Here is a 21,817-nt window from a genome sequence, read left to right on the forward strand (position 1 = left end):
CATGCACGTGTTTACCTCGTTTGTTTCTGTCGTCAGTCCATCCATGGACGTATAGGGGTGTTAGTGCGTGGTTTGTTTCTGTCATCAGTCCGTCAATATGGGATGTTAATAATGCGTGGTTTGTTTCTGTCGTCAGTCCGTCTATGGACGTAAATAGGGATATCAGTTTGTGGTTTGTTTCTGTTGTCAGTCCATCCATGGACGTAGGGATGTTAGAGCTTAATTAGTCCGTCTGTACGGGAGTGGTGTGATGGTGGAGGTGGTGTGATGATGGGGTGGAGGTGGGGTGGTGTGATGGCAGTCAGGATGACGACAGTCACAGAAAAGACAACACCACACACATTGATACAGTATTTTAACGAACTACGAAATCTGAATGCACTAAAATTGAGGATGAACAAAGAACAGTGAAGACAATGAAAGGATCAAACAACTGTTTGAAACTGAAGAAAACTGAAGAAGTCATTTCGCCTCACCACCTATATATGTGGTGCCAATTAATTTGCCACAGGATGCTTTTGTTCTGCTGGAAAGTGGCTCTCATCACTCAACCTCCACTCTCCGCGCCTCAGGGAGTTATAGATGCTAGGTTTTAGTAGACTTCTATAAGGCTAACAACAGAGTGAGACAGCCGGTGGGGTGGAGCAGTACAGTAGCCTGTCGTCAGCATGTGATTGGAAAGAAACATGGTGAGACTGCACGGATGCCTGAACAACTTATCAGCTTTTATTTTTAACAAATTGTTATCATTTGTTTTATCTGAAAAATGAAAATCATTCTTTGCAGGTTAGTTTAAAAGACATTAACTTGCATCATTAGTAGCAGTTGTGCTCCCAAGTTGTTCCCTCGCGGCCTCGCATCACTCTTTACTTCTGATCAAGATACAATTATGCACTCATGATACAATGTCTTTATTCATTTACTGTTTCATAAATATTTGTTGGCATAGGTACTACCTGGTACATTAAACTTACATCCACGTGGGAAAATGTGCTTTACAAATTCTATTATCAATTCTTGTCAGGTTTAGTGTCATTAGTGCATATGATTTTTTTTCTCTTTCATAAGTCGTTTGAATTTATTGTATGAATTTATACAGCAAAAGATTTGAGAAGAATTGTGTGTTGCATAATATAAATAATGAAGCAAAATCATGAAGCAGGCAAGTCTTTATTTGACACATAAATCAGTGTTTTCACATTGTTTTTGATTCAACCAAAATGGTCTCTACATTCTAAAAAGAAGAAAAGCAAATAAAAACAACAACAACGAATGAAACATTACCACAACTCTTTGTGAAGTATTGATTCAAATAGACATTTATCTACTTTTTTTGCCTTACATTTCCCTTGAAAAGGATTCTTTTGTCCCAAGCATAAATCAGTCATTCCTTTAAAACTTATTAAAATGTGCCGCATTATTTAATGTACAGCCACATTTTTTTTTAAAAAAGCAGTCTTATTGTTCTCTCGTCAGTTTGGCTTCGTGTTTCAATGAAGACTTTTATTCTTTGAACTGACGAAAATGATATAATTGTTGTCATGCTTACCGGTATCCAAAATAAAACTAAAATAAACTGGTAATAAAATACACCATCACCATGATGCACAAAATGCAGCTGTCCTTGTAAATATGCTGATGGCATCAAAAATGTTGATGCATAAAAAATGCACCTGTCATCGTCAATATGCTGACAGCGTTAAAAATGTTGATGCACAAAATAGACTGGCTGCATCAATCTTTGTTCACACATTAGCAAAAAATCCACATATTTTACATTTTTAGCATTTTTCAGGCTTATAAGATATTACATAGAAAACTTTCCGCCCAAAAATATAATGCTAAGCTTGTAAACATCAGATTCCAGTAACAATTTTATAGCCGATACTATAAACAGAAAGTAAAAACATCCACTGTAATCAAAAAAAAAAAAAAGTCCCTTTCGCTTGATTCTGAATAACACTGTGTGAATGTTCACATAAAAAACATGCTCTCTTGCATACACATAATCTATAAGATGGAGGTCTCATTTGATTTCAGAGTCAACATAAATATAGCTGACAACTCAAGGCATCGCAATCAGCAACTCCAGCAACAGCTAGCCCTTCAATTATCTCTCTAATAAGTCTAATCAGTACGTGTATCTCATCTTTCTCCTTTCACACATACCTTCTCCCATCACACATACCTTTCTTACCTCACACATACATTTCTCTCCTTGCACACATGCCTTCTCACTTTATGCACATTTCTCACCTCACACATATACCTTCTCTTCTGAATCTCACACACATATATATTCTCTCTTCATACACTTTTACCTCACACCTTTCTCTCCTCAAACCTGCCTTTCTCTCCTCACACAATACCTTCTATCTTCACACACCTTTCTCACCTCACACACTATTTTTCTCTTCTCACACACACACCACCTATCTCTCCTCATACAATACCTTCTATCATCTCACACATATCTTCCTCACCCCACACACATACCTTTCTCTTCTCACACAATACCTTTCAAAAATCAGATCCAAAAAATCAAAGGCTCATATTTTTCACTTGCTCATTCCTTTTACACTTGTTCATTTTATTCTCTTTCACTTGCTTGTATTTTTCACCTGTAACCAATTTTCTCTCTTTTTTTGTAACTAAATCTTATATATAGTAACTGAGCACCTTTCCCATGTTGAAATTGCCCATTGGGATTAATAGCGTTGGTCATTGTCATTGTCACTAGTTACAGCAGCATTGCTTTAGTTCTGAGAAAATCTGGTCATAAACTGAGCTTAGCAATTTAACAATAATAAAGTGAACTTATATGTGACCCATCACAAAATGAGTCTAAGTCACACAGAGCAGTTTCCTACAAAGGTGATTAGGGTCAACTTTGTGCCATCGGATTTTCACACTTCAAACTTTTATATCACTCAATTTTAGGACTACAAGAACAACCAACAAAGGTTGAAACCAGTACATTTTAAAAACTTATAATCTGCAAAGTCTAAATTTCTGACTCATTCTGTGGTGGCGGGTCACATATAGCACCATATCCTGGGACAATGGGAGATCATGGCACTTTACAAAACACACACACATGGACACAGGCAACACAAGCAACATGGTGTCTTTAGAATGCCACATGGAATGAAAGTTATGTAGCCAGAAATGGATGTCAATATTACCATAGAAAAGGCTAGCTCACTTGAATATTACCCATCAGTTGCAAAGGCTAGCCTGCTTGAAGACCTGGAAGAAGTTTATAAGGAAAAAAGAAATGAGGGCACCTGTGAGCGAACCTACTTGAGTTACTGCCCCACACCATAACAAGGCTTTCTTACCCTCCAACCGGAACATAGCTGCCATAGAAACCTTTATATGTGTCAACACAAACATGGCCAGAACCCATACTGCAATCTGAAAATATATAGCAACATTAATTTAATTTTATATCAGTCTATGTGAGCTGCAGTTTAAATAGAATTTCCCTGCCTGTAAAATTAAAGATTCCACTGCAGGCATAAGAAAGATATTTAAAATGGAATGCATGGTTAAATTATTAACATTAATTAAGCATGATATTGCTCGGTTCATTTTTGGCCATATTTAGCTGAACATAAGCTGCAGTGATCTCTGTCTGCAAGCAAATAACTACAGTATTTTAAAGACTTGTGATATAAAGGCATGTGCACTCACAAGTTGTTACAAGCACAGTGGCACAGTCCACAACATATTTTACAATAAGCTAACAGTGTTTTGGTTCTGGAATACTCACAACTATCACAGATCCCAGGGTGTGGGTGCTTAGAGGTGGGATGGGGCTAGAGACAGCAGTGAAAATGATATAAGCTGAGAAGAAAGATCCCAGCACTGTTAGAATCATCACTGCACACAACGTCCGTGCTTGAAGACACAGAGCCAGGAAGCAGGCAGCAGGGTTGGCGATACTGGCCAGTGTCACTGCCAGGTGGAAAGCCTGACAGAGGACTCACAAGTTACATCATTTAACGACATCATTTCTCGGCCACACTTGCAAGAATTCATCTGTGTATTCTTTACACAAATAATGAGGATGCATGCTTAGCTATGACATAAAAACTGATACACTATATATTCAATGCATTTTACGAAATTTCCTTTTCATATTTGATTACTAACTCATGATATGCAGGTGACAATAGATAATAAAATCTTTGTAAAGTTTTATACCTGGTCATTCATCAATGAGTGTGGCATGAGAAGTTTTAAAAAAATATTTCTGATCTGCCTTTTGATAAAAAATCTGCACCACATACAATCAGAACCAGATGCTGATACAACAGACAGGACCAAGATTTTTGCTTATTATTTGACCAGTTAGACCAAGTATTTTCACAAAGTATTTATAACTTACTTGTATGCCATAAGGAAGACATGAGTATGATTGTATGGAAGGAAGAATTCCATTAGTCAAAGCGTTAGCCCATGCTGTCAGCACCAACAAGATTAGATACTCCTTTTTGTTAAGGCATTTACTTTGTACAACAATTACATCGGTACACTCATCTTCTCCATTTCCAATCAAATTCAGAGCTGGCAAAAGCTGGTTTCTAGCGTCTGCATCTTCTTGTCTTTCAATGGTCCCTGCACCAATTAAGCTGAACACATACACACAAGCAAGCACACAGACATAAATGCAGTCACATTTCCTCATATTTAAAGTGTATGATCTTCAGCTATAAACAGAATTCTGAAACATTCATTCACACCAAAACTTGCACATCCCTGCAACTACAGTATTGGAAAGACCTATGCTATCAAGGTATGCATACTCACAAGTAGTACAGACATGTTGGAGAAGTCAACACAAGAGGCTAACATATACTGGTCCTGCACTACTCACATATGTACACATACCAAATATCAAGAGATGAATATTTGTCTTACCTGGCGTCATTGGTATAGACACCCAGTTCATAGCTACTGCTGACATGAATGGAGGCAGAAGACAGATGTGACATGTGTTCACTCTTATCATCAGCTGCATCCAACTCCACCTTTTCTTTGGCAGCATAGCCCCAGAAATTGAGAAGAGTGAAGGCAATACAGCTAAGCACAAGCATAACAAAGAGGAAGAAAAAGAAGATTTTGATGGAGAACCTGGGTGTCTCATACACTGGGTAGGAAGTAAAAATAGGTACAACAGTAGTGTAACCGTCAATAGTAATGTTACTGTAGCTGGTGTGATTGTAACAATACAGATTGCCTGCACCTTGTGCTAGGGAGACCATGCTAGGCAAAAGGCCACTGAGACCTTCTCCAATGTAGAAGGCGGTCAGGTATTGGGGCTTGAAGCTGCCCATGAAGGGCAGGTATGCCACCGAGGAGGTGCAGTCGACAAGTGCCAGAAAGAACTGCAGTGACAGCAAGCCAACGCTGTGCTGTTCTCCTGCAACTTGTGCTGTGGCATCCCAGAAAAAGGGCAAGAGAAGACAGGCAGCAGCACCAGTCACTATGATAATGTAGATAACAGGCAGCTCCACTTGACGGTCAGGACAAACTGTGCGAGTGACAGTGTATGCCAGTGGTGCTATATTAGCCACCTGAACAGATATATTCATGTTTTACTGACAATACATGAAGAAAAACATAAATGTAGCTTAATAATAGATTAAAACATGTTTCAAGGCATCTAAGACAAAATGCAAAAATAAACAGGTAAATGACATAACAAAGAATGCAAAAGGGCAAAGTATCCAGGACTTCTTCTTCTTATGATTATTATATACCTTTTATAAGTAAGTTTGAGGGTAAAAGATTCACTAGTTATAAACAAGAAAAGGTTAAAGAAAGTTTTAAACTTGTCCTGAAAGCTGGAAATAAAGAAAAAAAGGGAGAGGGGCTAATAACTCCAAGTTACGGGACCTGCCACGTACTACTCCAGTCAATTATCTAAAGGTGCTAAAAATTACTGCTAAAGAATAATTATAAAGCTTACAAAAATCCCTTAATACACTACAAAAGAAAATAGTGGGTGAACCATTTACAAATATGTCCTTCAATTTTCACACCAACAATAACCAACTAAATCTTTTACCTGGATGATGACTGTCATATACGAGGGCAGGTGCCAGCCCTCAGGCAGTTGTTGCACCATGATAGGAAGTTCTACCCATAGACCATTGATGTCTATCCAAGAGGATATTGCAAACAGTACCACAAGCAGAAACACCAGCAAGTTTGTGCCACCAATTTGTAGAAGATCTTGACTCATGGCCCTTTGTTTACTGCACACACAACCAGTAGTCACTTTCAATGCACATTCTAGTCATACAAAACCTTCAGAAAACCTTGTCTTGTGTCACTTATGTCTTTCAGTAAGTTCATTTTATCTATGTAATTGTTACTGTTGTACAATAACAGTTTTGTCAAATATTTGTTCAATATTGTATCAAATGATAAATTGCATGCCGCAATGAATACACACACACACATTCTCTGCCTTCAATAATCACTACCTTGCAATTTACAATTAATCTTATGTTCACTTACAATAAACAGTTGATGAAGTCCTTGTATGCGACACAGGAGTAACAAATACAGTTGGCAACAGGATCCTCTCTGTTTTCTCTGTTGTCAAGATCCTGTTTTTCTTGCCACGTTCCCCTCCTGTTGACCTCTAGCGAGCCTACAGGACACACGGTCATGATGAGACAGCGCAAGAAAGCATCTTGTTACATCCATGAAGTAACTGACTGGTGCATACACTATGCATAGTGGACCAGACTTCCCCCCCCCCCTCCATTTTTTCTCATGACTCTAACTCCGATGAGGTTTGATAAGTTCGAGACACAATAGAAATAAATAAAACAAAACAAAATAAACGAAATGTTTGTTCATGTCACTTATACATTTTCAATTGTATCTGAGTGCATTCTTTAAACAGTCAACCTGTAATTGTGGGAAGCTCACGCCACAGCAAACGGCTTAAGGCGAACAAAAAAAAGCCTGTGAAAACTTGAGTCCAAGGTTGTCACGTCCAAAACTGTCAAGTTTGAGATGAATCTACAGTATCGGCGAAAATAAATAACAACTGAATGACAGCGGAGCAGACGACTCTTCCCGACTCAAGTCGACGCCTGACGGCATCGCAACATTATTTATAATGACGCATCACTACGCGTTCCACCTATTTTGAATAAGACGAGTAAAAGAAAACATAAATGTCATTAGATAATTACAAAGAGGTGTCAGAAGACAATTGACAGGACAAACCGGAATACATAACCTACAAGTTTTGTCAAACGATGGTTGTACTCGTCTGCTGGCTTTGCCGGCCCCGCACCGGAAGCGGAAGTCAAGTGGCCGACACCACTCGGCTGTTGTACTTTCCTAACATGGGGAAACGGCATAAAAAACATAAATCCGACAAAAAGATAGATGTCCTTGAAGGTAAATCAAACTAGATGGTTGAAAGATACATTTCGTTTACAGGCAAACGTAGTTTGAGCCGTTAAATGAAAGCATTGGATAGATGAGAAGCAGCTCATGTTGGAACCATTGCTTTGTTTTCGTAAGTTTGCATATTTATTTGGTGGACAAAAGTATAAGGACTTGCACGGGTTTTGACCCCTTTCTGTACCCCATTTTAACCATCTGCAACCTTTTTTGCGTGCATGTTGATGTAGACACGTAAGCATTAACGAACTTGCGCGTGTTTGTGTGTATACATAGTAGGAGAGGAAGATGGGAGTAGATTACCGCAAGATGCCTCAGAGATGATTGAAGAAAGCGCAGAAGGAGAAAAGCCCATAGAAAAGATGGAAAAGCCATTGAAACTTGTATTGAAGGTAGGCCTACAGGACACTTCTGACACCTTCACCTCTTCTATTGGCGAAGAACGTCCAAAACACAAGCACAAGAAGAAGAAAAAGAAAAAAGACTCAAGGGACAAAGATATCGAGGTGGATTTTCTTCACTTTTTTGTATAGATTAGCGTAGTTTTTGTATTTATTTTTTGAGATGCCATTAGTTTGTTTGCTTATAAGTTATACATGTATACTGTTTGTTATACCCTGTGGCACCCCTTGCCTAGCGATCATTGTAAGAATAGGGTCCCTGCCATCTAGTCAGGCATGTCATAAGAGGTGACTAAGGTGGACCCCTCACCTAGAAGTAAATTAGGTTGTGGTAGGGCTAACAACCCCACCATGTGAAAAATAGAACCAATACCAGAATACTTGCTACGGTTGGCGAGGGTAATGATACACGCCAGGAGACTGGACTTATGAGACTGTCGCCCCGACAGTGGATTTACTAAAGCCAAAGCAAAAGTTGAGGGTGGGGTGCTGGAACGTCCAGACCTTGTACCAGACTGGCAGGATGCTCCAATTAGTCAAGGAGTTTGACAACTACAACTTGGACATCCTGGGAGTCAGTGAGGTCAGATGGACTGGCACAGGAAAGAGGAGACTAGCATATTGTTCTCAGGAAGATCAGATGGCCAGCACTCTGAAGGAGTAGCTCTACTCCTCAACAAGAAAACTGAAAAGGCACTGCTGGAATGGAAGCCTTATGGACCCAGGCTTTTGAGAGCAAGATTCCATTCAAAGTACACCTAGCTGACAGTGCCAGCTTGCTATGCACCAACAGAAGACTCTGAGGCAGAAGACAAGGATGCTTTTTACGATCAGCTCCAGGCAACCTCGTAGAGCGTTCAAGCCCACGACATGTTGCTCATCATCGGCGATCTGAATGCCAAGGTGGGAAGTGACAACACCTGCAGGGAGCATGTCATGGGCAAACATGGAATCGGAACCATCAATGACAACGGAGAGAGACTGGCAGACTTTTGTGAAGAAGACAACCTACTGATTGGAGGCATACTCTTCCAACACAAAGACATCCACAAGGCAACATGGACATCACCAGATGAACATCACAATGAACCAGATAGACCATGTCATCATCAACCGAAGATGGAAAAGCTCACTTCAAGATGTCAGAGCCTACAGAGGAGCAGACATTGCCAGTGACCACACTCTTGTGATAGCCGCAGTTTCTCTGAAGCTACGTCGATCACGAGGAAAACAGACACACAAGCAGAGAGTGGACTCCGGCAAACGGAAAAATCCAGCCACCAAACAGGCCTTTGCTATGAAAGTAAAGAACAGGTTCCAGGCACTAGGAAACCAACAAGGGATGACCTTAGACGACTTCGAGTCTTACAGGAAACAGGAGAGAAAATACTGGGCTTCCAACGTAAGAAGAAAGAACAGTGGATCAGAGAAGAGACATGGAAGAAGATAGACGAGAGAAAGTCAGCCAAACAAAAAATCAACAGCACCAGGTCTGAACGCCTGAAGGAACAACTCAGACAAAGATATACAAAACTAAACAAAGAGGTAAAGAGGATGGCAAGAACCGACAAAAGAGACTACATAGAGAAGCTGGCAGATGAAGCTGAAATAGCAGCAAGAAAAAAAGGACCTGAAGACACTGTACAAGATAAACAAACAGCTAAACAACGGGTTTAAGAACAGTGATGTGCCAGTGAAAAATGTGAATGGTAATGCTATCAAGGGAGAGACAGGAAAACTGCAGCGCTGGAGGGAGCATTTTGAGTCAGTTCTGAACAGACCAGACCCCTACCAGCTTGCAGACATCCAGCCAGCAGCTATAGACCTTGACATCTGCAGATCGACCAAGCCTGGAAGAAGTGACAGCAGCAATCAAGGCAATGAAGAGCGGCAAAGCACCAGGGGCAGATGGAATAACAGCAGAGATGTTGAAAGCAGATGTGAATGTGACAGCTCCCATGCTGACTGAAATCTTCAGGTAAGTTTGGGAATCAGGGCAGGTCCCTGATGCATGGAAGACAGGGCTCATCTTCAAATTACCCAAGAAAGGAGATCTTGGAGACTGCAATAATTGGAGGGGCATAACACTTCTTTCCCTCACCAGCAAGGTCTTCAGCAAGATTGTTTTGTCAAGACTGATGGCAACCCTTGAGAAAGACCTCCGACCACAGCAAGCAGGATTTCGCCCTGGGCAATCCTGCTCTGAACACATCTTCATTCTGCGACAAATACTGGAGCAAAGCAATGAGTGGAACACACCGCTGTACATCCATTTCATCGACACGGAGAAGGCTTTTGACCTTATGGAAGATCCTGAGGCATTACGGAGTCCCTGCAAAACTGTTCAGGTCATTGCAATGCTGTACAACGATCTCAAATCCCAGGTTGTCTGTGACACGGAGCTCACAGACCCCTTCAACGTCAGTACTGGGGTGAAGCTGGGCTGCATTCTGTCGCCGTTCCTCTTCATCCTGGCCATGGACTGGATCATGAAGACTTCCAACGACAGTGAGAGGAGAGGGATCCGATAGACCATGACTATGACAGCAACAACAGCACTGGAAGACTTAGACTTTGCTGATGACATTGCCCTGCTGTCACACCGCCACCAAGACATGCAGGAAAAAACAAATGCCTTCTCAGAAACAGCTGGAAACCTTGGCTTGAAGATCAGCGCAAAGAAAACAAGAAGTATGAGAGTGAACGCCAGAGTCCAAGACAGCATCAAACTAAATGGAGAAGAGATTGAGGAAGTTGACAGTTTCACCTATCTTGGGTCCAAAATGTCAAACACCGGGGATGCGGAGGTGGAGATTTGAGCCCGACTGGCCAAAGCCAGCCAGGCCTTCGCCTCACTCAGGAGCACTTGGACGGCAAAAAACATCAGCCAGAAGATCAAGCTGAGAATCTTCGAGTCAACTGTGATCAGCACCCTCCTTTACGGATCACGATCATGGAAGATGATCAGTAACAGGCTTGACGTCTTCCAAGAACAGTGGAAAGGGAGATGAAGGGAAAGGGTTGGACATGGGGTCACCTGGAGCGGGTTTCAGCCGATCGACATCGGTGTGGACTCTGGCTGAGGTCTTATGTGCAACCTGATGCACGAAGAGGAATAGATAGATAGATAGACTGTTTGTTATAATACTAAGACTAATAGTTGTTAGCTGTCAAGGCAGGTCTCTGAAACTATATTGCCATAAAGAAACATGATAAAGTTAAAAGAGTAAATCAGTTTCTGGGCATTATTTCCAGATCTATGTGAGTTTTATAGTATTTAATTTTTATGACAGACGCTGTGGTTTAAGTATTTTGAAAATTGTGTAATTACATGCATAATGTAAGTGCTGAGTGGTGTGATTTAGGTGGAAATAAGTCATAGGCGAAGTCACCAGGATGTAGACATGGGTGCAGATGATTCATCAATCATGCTGGATGATGAGCGACCTCACAAAAAGATTTGCGTGGAATCAGACAGTCATATTTCAGCACCTGTAGAAGTGGTAGAAGAACGACCTCACCGTTCCTGTACCAAGTATACTGACGATGGTGCCATTCTTCGACAGTGTTTAGAGTACCTGCAAAAAATTCTTCAAAAGTAAGTAGTTGCCACTTTATTCTTTCAATTCAAACTATGAAAAGGAGATGTCATTAAGCTTATACAGATATTTGGTTCTTTTAAATTCAGATGCATTCACATCCTTCACTGTAATAGAATGCAATGCATGATTTTTTGCTGCAGCAAGGATGTCAATGGATTTTTTGCATACCCAGTGACAGATGCCATAGCTCCTGGCTACTCCAGCATTATTCTTAATCCCATGGACTTCAGTACCATGCAGCTGAAACTAGAGCGAAATGAGTATCGCAGCATTATGGAGTACAAGGTCAGAACATCTGTTTCTTAACTTTTCTTGCATCAGTAGCTAGACAAATAAAATTATCAACTTTACAAACAAATGTTCACACGATGATGTTAGTGATAAATAACTTGAACTGAATATAAATAGTCATGTTTTGCTTTGCGAGTCCAAACCTAAACACATTTGCTGTAATGGAAAATGTTTGTTGTCACAGAAAGACTTTGTCTTAATGTGCAACAATGCCATGACATACAATCGTCCAGAGACAGTGTACTACAAGGAGGCCAAACGCCTGCTGCACATTGGTCTCAAGCAGCTCAGCAAGGTAGGCCCGCATGGGTGACAACAGAGAGGTGCTTGAGTGTGAGGGCGGCAGAGTAGGCATCACTCCCATGTGTTCGCATGCATGCCTGTATGTGCATATATGTGTGTGTTCATGCATGCCTATATGTTTTTGTATTTTTGCACAAGTGTGTGTGTGGATGTGAAGATGCATTTATGCCAGTGAAAGAACAGATGTCACATATTGAAATATTTTTTAAGAGTACAAATGATTTAAGTTCCTGGTACTTTTGCCTACAGGCCTAGTATAATGTTTAACTGATCTTAATACAAATATAATCTTCACCTGATCTTAGTAAGACGAATTCTCCTGCTAGTACATGTTCTGGTATAGGGAAAAATGCTTGAAACCTTTCTGACACTTTACTGATTTCAAAAGGAAGCTAAATCCCTCTGCTTGACACCAGTTGCCTTAGAATTATATTATATATTGACATTAATGACAAAACTGGATAATAACTGAATATGGAGCAAATCTGTTAATTTTCTTGTTTTATTTCATGGTCAAGGCCATGGTGTATGAAGTTCCTGGTCTACAGCTGCAAGAAAGACATTCGTTGACACCAAACTCCTACTGTTGCAGGAAAAATTATTGTCTTTGAAAAAGACACACAGTTTTCTTGCAAATCTGACATTGGCTGAAATAGGCATTGATGAAAATGGGAAAGTGTTGGAAGATATGCCAACCCTTTCAGAGGAATTAAGGATCAAAGACAAATCTAAATCAAAGTCCACAAAAACTGTGTAAGTAGAAGACATGTCATATAAGTCATCTGTCACTTTCTTTATTGAAGATAACTCTGTTTGACTAAATATCAGCCTATAGGTTGGAAAGACTTCAGAAGGCAATCAGTGACATGGCGATTGTGTGCAAGGGGGTTAAAAGCATGCTGTTTCTCTTTTACATACTTCATCATCAGCAAAGGGGTGGGCAGTCTGTTGTTGGCTAGAAGATGGGAAGGTCTCAGTGTGTCCTATGAAATAAATAAAGAAAGATCACAAAATTAACAACCATGTGCTGATCTAATAAATTAGTGGTTTCTGAAACAGTTGTTATCCTTGTCTTGACCAGGCTGAGTCCCTTTGAGCCCTTCCCTGACAATCTTAGTCCTGAGGAAATTCTTGCCCAGGCCCAGGCAGCAGCTAAGGAGGCCAAGGAAGAACTGGCACTGCGCAGACCAAAGACAGATGTATGTTATAGTGGTTAAAGTCAGTCAAGTGCCTAGTTTTGTTAGTTTGAATGCATTTACAACAAACTTTTTTTCCTATAGTCATGACAAAATGTTTGTTGATAGAAGAATTAGTAACTTGGTATACCATTTATCCTATCAAGAACTTGTACATGTCAAAGTTGTAATAATACATCAGTGTTTGCAAGATGGAAGTCACTGTTGAAAACTATCATGAATGGCCTTTGTGCAACTGAGTGTAATTGGAAAGTTACTTAATGATGTCTATGTCAACACTATGTGGGCATGTAAGTAGTGTACAAGTTGCAAATGACTGGATGAAAATGCACAGAATAAGAAATGTGTATGTAGTAATGAATTTGCATATAATACTAAATGCGTATTTTCAGGCTGCTAATGTGTTTAGAGCTATATTGGCATTCCATACAGGTCTTGCTCAATGAGAGAGCTTGTTTGTTGCAGCTTGCTTTCTTGCGGCAGAACAAGAAGGGTGTGACCACACTCAACATCATCAACCCTGAGAATGAAGGAATTGGTGAGTGCATATCAGCTTTATAACATGAAAGAGAATGTAATATTTACACTTGAAATTTTTTTCACAAGAGGCTTTAGTGCACTCAGTAGTTTCTTAAAATAGTTTGGTGGGGAGAAGGGGGTCCCACGAAGTCATAAAAAGTCTTCATTGTAAAAGTTTTTTGATAAGCATGTGTGTATACTGTGTGTCATAGTGAGTGAGACAGAACGCGTGGTAAACCTGGGGGAGGTGGTCGGTAAACTTGCTACTGGTTCAGGGTGTGTGAACAGCTTCAAGGAGGACAGGCGCAACAAGGTTTCTCCACGTAAGTGTCTTCAATTCACTTGATTCTGCAGAGCTACTGACACAGTCAGCCTTAGTGTGCAGTTATACTGTCCACAAGCACACACTGTATGGTACCTCATGCTTATTCATTCTATGATGGATTCTATGAGTTGTTTAGTAGCAGAAGAATAAGATAAAAGATGCAAAATTAGCTTCACACTGGGACCTGCCATTTGTCTATTCTATTCATTGTTCAGTTTTATCTTTTTCTTTTATCTTTGCTGTTTACTTGTGAAATGATTATGCTGTTTTTATTTTGTATGTTAGCTTGAGAACTTCACATAATGAGTGAAGGTTTGCATAAATCATCAGGTGCCATCCTGTCATGTAGGAGGTGACCAGAATAGTGGAATGTAGCTTGCTGTACACGCTGGTCTGTTTTTCCCAAGTAAATTGTGTAGATATGCTGTCACTTCATTTGCAGTGGTGTATTTGAACTATGGACCGTTCAGCAGTTTTGCTCCTCAGTATGACTCATCCTTTGCTAATATTACCAAGGAGGAGTCCGACCTTCTGCTCGCCACCTATGGAGATGAGACAGGTGTGCAGTATGCTAGAAGGTGAGAGATGAGACAGGTGTTCAGTATGCCAGAAGGTGAGACATGTAATGCCGCCCAAAGATCACTGATATATTCACATGCTGTAGTTTTCAGTATCTGCCTTGTTGGAATTAGCAAGCAGTTGTTGGTTGGTTGTTTTTAGAATAGAATTTTCACTGATATAAAATGTATCTGACAGGAGATTTCAGTTCTTGCAAAAGACACGATCAGCAAGTATTTGGTTTATACTTGTACATGTCATGTCTCAAAAACACATCTACAAAGAGCAAAAGGAGGTAAAACTCTAAGATTCAGAAGAAAAATCTGTTTCTGTTTTTCCTGCAGTTTCAAATTAGTAACAATCTGACACAGCAGACTAACAGTGGTCAGAGATTACTGTGTGTGGAAACAAGTGAAGATGTCAGAGACTAATGTATCTAGAAGCAAGTGAATGTGTTATAACTTATTGGGGTGAACATTCATTGACATGATGCTTACACAGTGTGCAGAGTTTCGTGTCCACAGCAGGAGATTACGCTGTTCGGATGGTGAACAATCTGCTAGACTTGCTGACAAAAGGCCAGCACACGCGCACCAACATCATGCTGGAGCAGGTAGGCAGATGTGGGTTTGTTCTTGTGCTCGGGAGTGTTGGGGGGTAATTGTCCTTTTAAGTAAAGGTAAAGGTCATCCCCTAACCTTTCAGGTCGTTGGTGTGGACACCTGTCTTTTCTCAGGGCCATCTTTACATGAGGGCGGTGCCTATCTCATCTCCCTCGCTGCCTTACATTCCCCAACCCTTTAAGGAGTCAGGTACCCATTCCCACAAGCTGGGTCAACTGGGGGAAGTTTGCTGTGCTAATCGAATTTTGAACCAATGTACTCTCAGTTTGAATGCCAGCACTCTAACCACTTGGCTGTCCACTTCCCCAACCTTTTTGAATAAAGGGCTAGGAACATTGTTCCCTGTTGTCTCATGTTAGCCCTTGTTATTGGGTAATGGCACTAATTCTATTAGTCATTATCAACAACTCCAATGTCTCGCAGCAACGGCGCCAGGAGGAACAGCGGCTAGCAGAAGAGGGGGATGCTGGTAGTGAGGCTGCTGGCATTGGAAGTTGTCTGGACAGCACCAACACCACACAACACCATGACCAGGTGTGTGCAGCTTGGCCTACATACTCTTTGTGTCGTGCCTGTATTAAGCAACTGTTTATTAGTATGACTTATTGATATGAAAGTACAGCATGCTTCTTGGCACACAATGGGTTGTGTGTGGATACACAAGCTTAGTATAAGTGTGTGTATTTAACTAACATGTGATTTAAGTTTGGAGATCGTAAACATTGGCACTGAGAAACAATGAAAGCATTCTTGTTCTGTGTTAACAGCAGCAGACTGAGGTTCCTTTGGAAGACTCCACTTCTCCAGGTACATGTGCATCTAGTTTAGTTTTGTTAGTGTGTGGGGGATTGTGTGTGAGAGAGAGAGAAAGTGTATGTGTGTGCATTCCCATTGCTAAAATAAAGAGTTTCGCCAAAATCTGACCAGCAGTACAATGATTGTCCATTGTAGTTAACAATGATTGTCCATTTTAGTTGCACTTAATATCCCTTGAGTTAATTTTGCTATACTTTATTTTCTGCTTGAAATATGGCTAAAATGGCTTTAAGAAAAAATGAGATATGCAAGTGTACTGCATATCCATATGCATCCTAAAAACATAAAGGGTGTAAAGCTGCTCCTTGTCTGGACTTTTCCTCGCAGGCTCATTTCCACATCTCAGACAAAAACAAAAATAGTTATTTTCTCTAGAGGTAAAATAAAAAAGAAACCAACATTTGTTTATAACGGTGAAAAACTTGAAATAGTAGATTATTACTCCTATCTTGGCCTGAAACTAAACTACAATAACAAATTTCTAGTAGCACAAAAAGACCTATATGACAGAGCCTCAAGAGCCATGTTTGCTCTACTGAAAAAATGCAAAAAGTCACAGCTACCACTAGATATTCAACTTGACATGTTTGACAGAATTGTTCTTTCAGTACTTACCTATGGTTGTGAAATATGGGCATCAGGAATTAGTGACATTTGTGGTAAACTACAGCTAAGATTTTATAAAATGGTCCTCAAAATAAGAAAGTCCACCCCATCTTGTATAGTGCTTGGAGAATGTGGTCGCTTCCCTGTTAATCTTCTTATTAAAAGTAGGATGCTTAGCTTTTGGTTTAAATTGATTAGCAACAGTAATAAACTATCAAGCACTACATATAGAATGCTCTTAAATCTACACGAAACAAACATTCTTAAGTCTAGCTATATCAGTACTATCCAGACAACGCTGCAAGACCTTGGCCTAAGTGGAATATGGATAAACCAGAAAAGCATAAACATAACAGGTGATTGGTTCAAGAAGAGAGTAGATAGGTCCCTACAGGACCAGTATATCCAGAATTGGTTAGGGGAACTAGACTCCAAACAAATATACTCAAATTATAGAATGTTTAAAAGCAGCTTCTTACTAGAACCCTACTTAAAAATCCTACCCCCACATGATTACCTCCCTTTAATAAAATTTAGGTCATTGAATAACCACTTTCCAGTGAATAAAGGTAGGCAAACAGATATCCCTAGAAATGAAAGGTTCTGTAGACTCTGCAACACCAAGGACATAGGGGATGAATTCCATTATCTTTTTAATTGTAACAAATTTGATACCCAGCGCAAAAAATACTTACCAAGCTACTATACTCGTAACCCAAATGCTTACAAATTCCAATCTTTATTAGCCTCAAAAAATAAAAAGACCCTCAGTAGACTATCTCAATTTGTAAAGTTATTACTAAGAACAGTAAATTAGTTAAATTGATAAAACGTGTGTGTATGGGATATATTGTACACAGGGATGGATGGGAGTGCACTAATATGTACATTACCCCTGTGATAAAGAAATAGTAAAGAATACAGAACACCTGTGAAAGAGAGTGAGGGAGAACAAGAGAGTGGTTATCCTATGTTCTGATATGTCCAGATGCTTTAACCTACTCGATTACAATATCCAAGTTTACACTAAGTGATTGGAAAAAGGAAAGAATGAGTGGATGATTTTGAATATATGTGAATGAGAGACAGCCTATATTTAATGATAAGAATGTGAATGTATATGCATTGATACTTCCTAATTTCTCAATACCCCCTGGAGGGCGACAGAATAAAAGAAAGAATCGTAGTGACCTTGATTTGTTTCCATTGCACTTTGTATCTGTACCCTGTTGTTAGCAGGGTGCACATATTTGTCTAATTCTTTTTTTAGGCTTGTGATTAGTAGAACAGTCTTTATCAGAGGCATGAAGGCTCTTCCTGTATTATCTCCTTCCCCTGGCATATTTTTTATTTTTTTGCAAGTCTGCTGTCAACACTGTAGTCTCAAATTTTACAGGGAGATGGAGTTGACCAAAGAGCAAACTAGTTTGATGTTTTTGGGAGAAAAATTTTGTTCAAGTGTATTCAGAATGCTGTAATCAGTACCATTGATTCCAGGTAACTGTAACTGCTGACTGTCTCTACTTTCTTGCCCTTCACTTTGATGTCTGTGCTGGGGCTGTTATTGCTCATCCATTTGACATATCTGCTAAAGCTGTTACTGTTGTTGTTCACCCATTCAGTTTCAGTTTTGTTGGTATTTCTATCTCCACTTTTAGCTGTTAATACTTTGTTGAGGAATTCAAATAAAGTCAGCAAATTCTTGTTCATTGACAGCTGGATAGTAATGCTATTTTAATAATGTCCTCCCAGAGTTATCATTTTGAAAGTGCTTGCTTTTCTGTACTTTTTCCATCTACTCTTTTTCCAAAATTCATTGTGTGGTAGTCCAAGGGTGCATTACTTAAACAATTGTCACCATTTCAGTGAGGACTGGCTGTCCATGGTTTTTGTCTTCAGTATGTTGTCTGCATGTACCACCATCTACAGTTTTTTTCTTTTGCTTTGCTATACCTTTAGCAAGAGTTGCTTCCTTTCCCACACACATTGTGTAAGCCCAGTTTTGTCACTGTTTATCCTGGAACTTTTATTCCGTATTATGATTTGCTGTTCATCATCAATTTTTGTTGAACTGAATCAGTGATGGAGGACCCAGTTCAAAAACGACTCCTTGCTACAGCATCTCTGATCAGTGACCTTCACCAAGCCCAGGAGCTTCGGCTGAGTCAGCCACCACCACCTCACTTAGCTCATTGTCCACCACCCTCACCTCAAGAAATGGAACTTGGTGAGTGTGTGGGTCTGTGTGACCTCCTTTGTCAACATTTTCTGTGTGCATGACTGAAGGAAAACTTTAGTGCTTTGCATTTCTATTATACCTTACAATTACATCATGTCTTATAAGTTTACACTTTAATGAAAAAATGAAGTGTTACCTTTATAAGTTAGGACCCAGCTTGTCCAAAAAATTCAAACACTAAGTCAAATGTTGGATTTTTTTTTTTTTTTTGACAGCTGCACAGGTAACTCAAGGTCTGACTGACCTTGCAAAGGATGTAGCTCCTGGAGACCTAGTCAGTGTACAGAGTTTACGTTCGGCCATGGGAATTGCAGGCCATTCACTTGCTTCTCCAACCTCACATGATGACCATGGTGAAAACGACCTGCCAGGTGAGGACTCACTAGAGCATCTTGACAACCTTCCCTCAACTGGCACCGCACCAGCAAGTGTGTCCGAGAGTGTGTCTGCCTCACAAGCAACAGAAGAGGAGGAAGATGAGGATGATGATGATGACGATGACATGGGGGAAGATGAGGGAGGAATGGGAGATGATGATGAGGAAGATGAAGAAATGGCTGATGATACAGCCAACCTGAATGAGTTCTTTCCGAGTCCCACCATGATGGATGGACAAACAATAGAAGACAGCTGAAGCACCAAGTACCTTGCATTATAGCTTCTTCATGCATAGTGCTGCCGTGGTTACCAAAAATACTTTCTTTGGAAGAATATTGTGGTTGCAGGACAAATTGCATGTCTATACAGCCTGTGCAGTTGCAGGACAAGTTGCCTGTGTCTGTGTGGTCACAATGCTTTCAGTGTAATTGTTGGGTAGGATAAAAATGCTGGTCAGAAGTCCTGCATATGGCCTCCACATCAGATCTGTTATGTAATTTCAGGAAAAGACAAGACTTAACTTCAAACTTTGATGGGTTGTAATCTGTGATTCTTAACCAGAAATTGGGAAGAATTTCAACACAGAAGAATCAGTTTTCCGAATGCAGCAAGTACAGTGGAACCTCGGTTAATGAACACAATCCGTTCTGGAAAGCTGTTCGTTATCCGAAATGTTCGTTATCCAAAACAATTTTTCCCATAAGAAATAAAGGAAATAGATTGAATTGGTTCCTAGTCCCTGTTGACTCGCTAATATTTGAAAGTTAAATAATGGACTTAAACATAAAAACATTAACGAAAGCATTTAAACACAAGAAAACATTTAGTAAACATCAGAAAACTTGCCGTTTTGACGGCGTGGGTGGATGGAGGTGTGGGGAGGAAGGGGTGAAATTACTGCTTGTATTCCCCCTCTATGAGCACGTGACATTGTAAAATCGGGGGAGACTTCCCTTTTCTGTAGCTTTGCGGTTGAAGGAAAATACTTGTCCAGTGTCTGTTGCTTCTGCCTTTTTGTAAAACACTTTGGTAATACATCACATTATCATTGAACATGTTTAGGCTCCTATTGCCTATCGCACTGTTAGGGAAAGACTTTTCTACAAACAGTTGCAATTCCCCCCACTTCGCACACATTTCTTTAAACATTGAACTTGGGTTCCTCCTTCCCTTCCTCTTCCCCTCCGAAGACATATCCTCAGCTAAATTCTTTTCTTGCTCAGCCTGAAGGTGCTGCAACTCTTCAGTAGTGAATTCGTTATCATGCTCCTCCTCAAGCTCATCAACATCGTCATTATCCACTTCCAACCCCATGCTTTGGCCCAGGGAAACAATGTCATCAACAATGTCTTGTTTGAATCCTTCAAAATCTCGCTCTGCCACAGTCAGGCCAGAGTTTCCTGCATCCTGAATTCATTGTAGGTCACTTGGTTCCAAGCACTATCGATAAGATGAACACAATTGAAAACATTGAAGTGATTCTTCTAGAAGTCCTTGAGAGGTAAGTTGGTATCATTCATTACATCAAAGCACTTTCTGAATAAGGCTTTCGTGTACAGGAAGGACCGGTTGTAACTGTGTCTCGAGCACGAATGATGACATGCTGTTCAGTCACAGTGTGGTTTGCGTGGCTGTTCGTTATCTGAAATTTTGTTCACTATCCGAGACAAATTTTTAACAAAATTATTGTTCGTTATCCGAAATATTTGCTATCCAGGGCATTCACTACCCAAGGTTCCGCTGTACTAAATTTTTTGTTTAAAGAGTCACCAAAAAATAATAATTGGGCAGACGCTATTGGTATTCAGAGCACCGCATATCAGAAACCATCATTGACAAATGAAAAGAACCCAAGTATGTAAGAGGTGGGTGGGGGAGTGTGTGTTATTACTTCATGAGTGTTGACAATAATGTACAAGCAGAGTGCTGGATACCATATGGAAATACTGAGCTGCCATTAGTACATCTCAGTAAGTTGGGACAAAACCTTTATCAATGTATTTTTAAAAATTTAATAAGACATAGAGTAGATACAGCTGCTGTGCATATTGGTGATGAGGCTGGTACACCAGAACATCATTCACTGCAAAATACCTTCTGACGGAACCCCACTTGTAACAAAGTCTGTGCTGCAGCTCGTGGTTTGTGAGGAGCATTCGGTGGTCTTAGCTGCTGATTGATAGAAACAAGGGTGGTAAAACAAAAATCAAAATATGATTATCATACAGTTTACATGAAAAAATACTCTTTTTAAAGAGCAGATAATCCATCTGCACTCCAGTGTGCTTTCTGTTTGCCTTTGATGAGGATTTACGTGGAAAACAAAACCAAAAGTGCATCAGAATCGTCTCACTTGACAATGTTTATGCTTCTGTTGGGGAGTAGCACCTGTTTGATGCTGCCACAGTTTTGAGTGTGCCATTCAAGGATTCATCATCCATGGGCCTTGAAATGCCAACAGCTAATAAAGCAAGTTATGAAATGATGTGATGTGTTGAACATGAATGGTAGGGTTGTATTTTT

The 21,817-nt window shown here is 40.1% G+C and overlaps 2 protein-coding genes across 5 annotated transcripts; one reads left to right on the forward strand and one right to left on the reverse strand.

The window, feature by feature from the left end:
* Positions 1–1,151: 1,151 nt before the first annotated feature.
* LOC112576816 (solute carrier family 52, riboflavin transporter, member 3-B-like) lies at positions 1,152–7,343 on the reverse strand. Of its 2 annotated transcripts, none has more exons than XM_025259573.1 (7): positions 7,272–7,343; positions 6,532–6,667; positions 6,077–6,266; positions 4,927–5,582; positions 4,394–4,637; positions 3,776–3,976; positions 1,152–3,417 (listed from the first exon to the last, which is right to left on the reverse strand). In XM_025259573.1, exons 3-7 carry the CDS (start codon positions 6,251–6,253, stop codon positions 3,220–3,222), a joined length of 1,476 nt encoding a protein of 491 aa, XP_025115358.1. In that variant the 5' UTR covers positions 6,254–6,266; positions 6,532–6,667; positions 7,272–7,343; the 3' UTR covers positions 1,152–3,219. The 2 variants fall into 2 exon arrangements, with proteins under 2 accessions (XP_025115358.1, XP_025115357.1); XM_025259572.1 differs by lacking the exon at positions 7,272–7,343 and adding an exon at positions 6,931–7,235.
* On the forward strand, positions 7,309–20,019 carry LOC112576815 (bromodomain-containing protein 7-like). 3 transcript variants are annotated; one of them, XM_025259569.1, is made up of 15 exons: positions 7,309–7,431; positions 7,714–7,943; positions 11,204–11,436; positions 11,581–11,725; positions 11,916–12,026; positions 12,627–12,787; positions 13,116–13,233; positions 13,696–13,768; positions 13,962–14,072; positions 14,517–14,652; positions 15,134–15,245; positions 15,679–15,789; positions 16,023–16,062; positions 18,758–18,904; positions 19,132–20,019. In XM_025259569.1, the coding sequence occupies exons 1-15, from the start codon at positions 7,377–7,379 to the stop codon at positions 19,548–19,550; spliced, it is 2,202 nt and encodes a 733-aa protein (XP_025115354.1). In that variant the 5' UTR covers positions 7,309–7,376; the 3' UTR covers positions 19,551–20,019. The 3 variants fall into 3 exon arrangements, with proteins under 3 accessions (XP_025115354.1, XP_025115355.1, XP_025115356.1); XM_025259570.1 differs by having other exon boundaries at positions 7,717–7,943; XM_025259571.1 differs by having other exon boundaries at positions 7,427–7,552.
* The last annotated feature ends 1,798 nt before the right edge of the window (positions 20,020–21,817 follow it).

This window comes from Pomacea canaliculata, linkage group LG12 (genome assembly GCF_003073045.1).
Source record: "Pomacea canaliculata isolate SZHN2017 linkage group LG12, ASM307304v1, whole genome shotgun sequence".
NCBI classification, from domain to species: domain Eukaryota; kingdom Metazoa; phylum Mollusca; class Gastropoda; order Architaenioglossa; family Ampullariidae; genus Pomacea; species Pomacea canaliculata.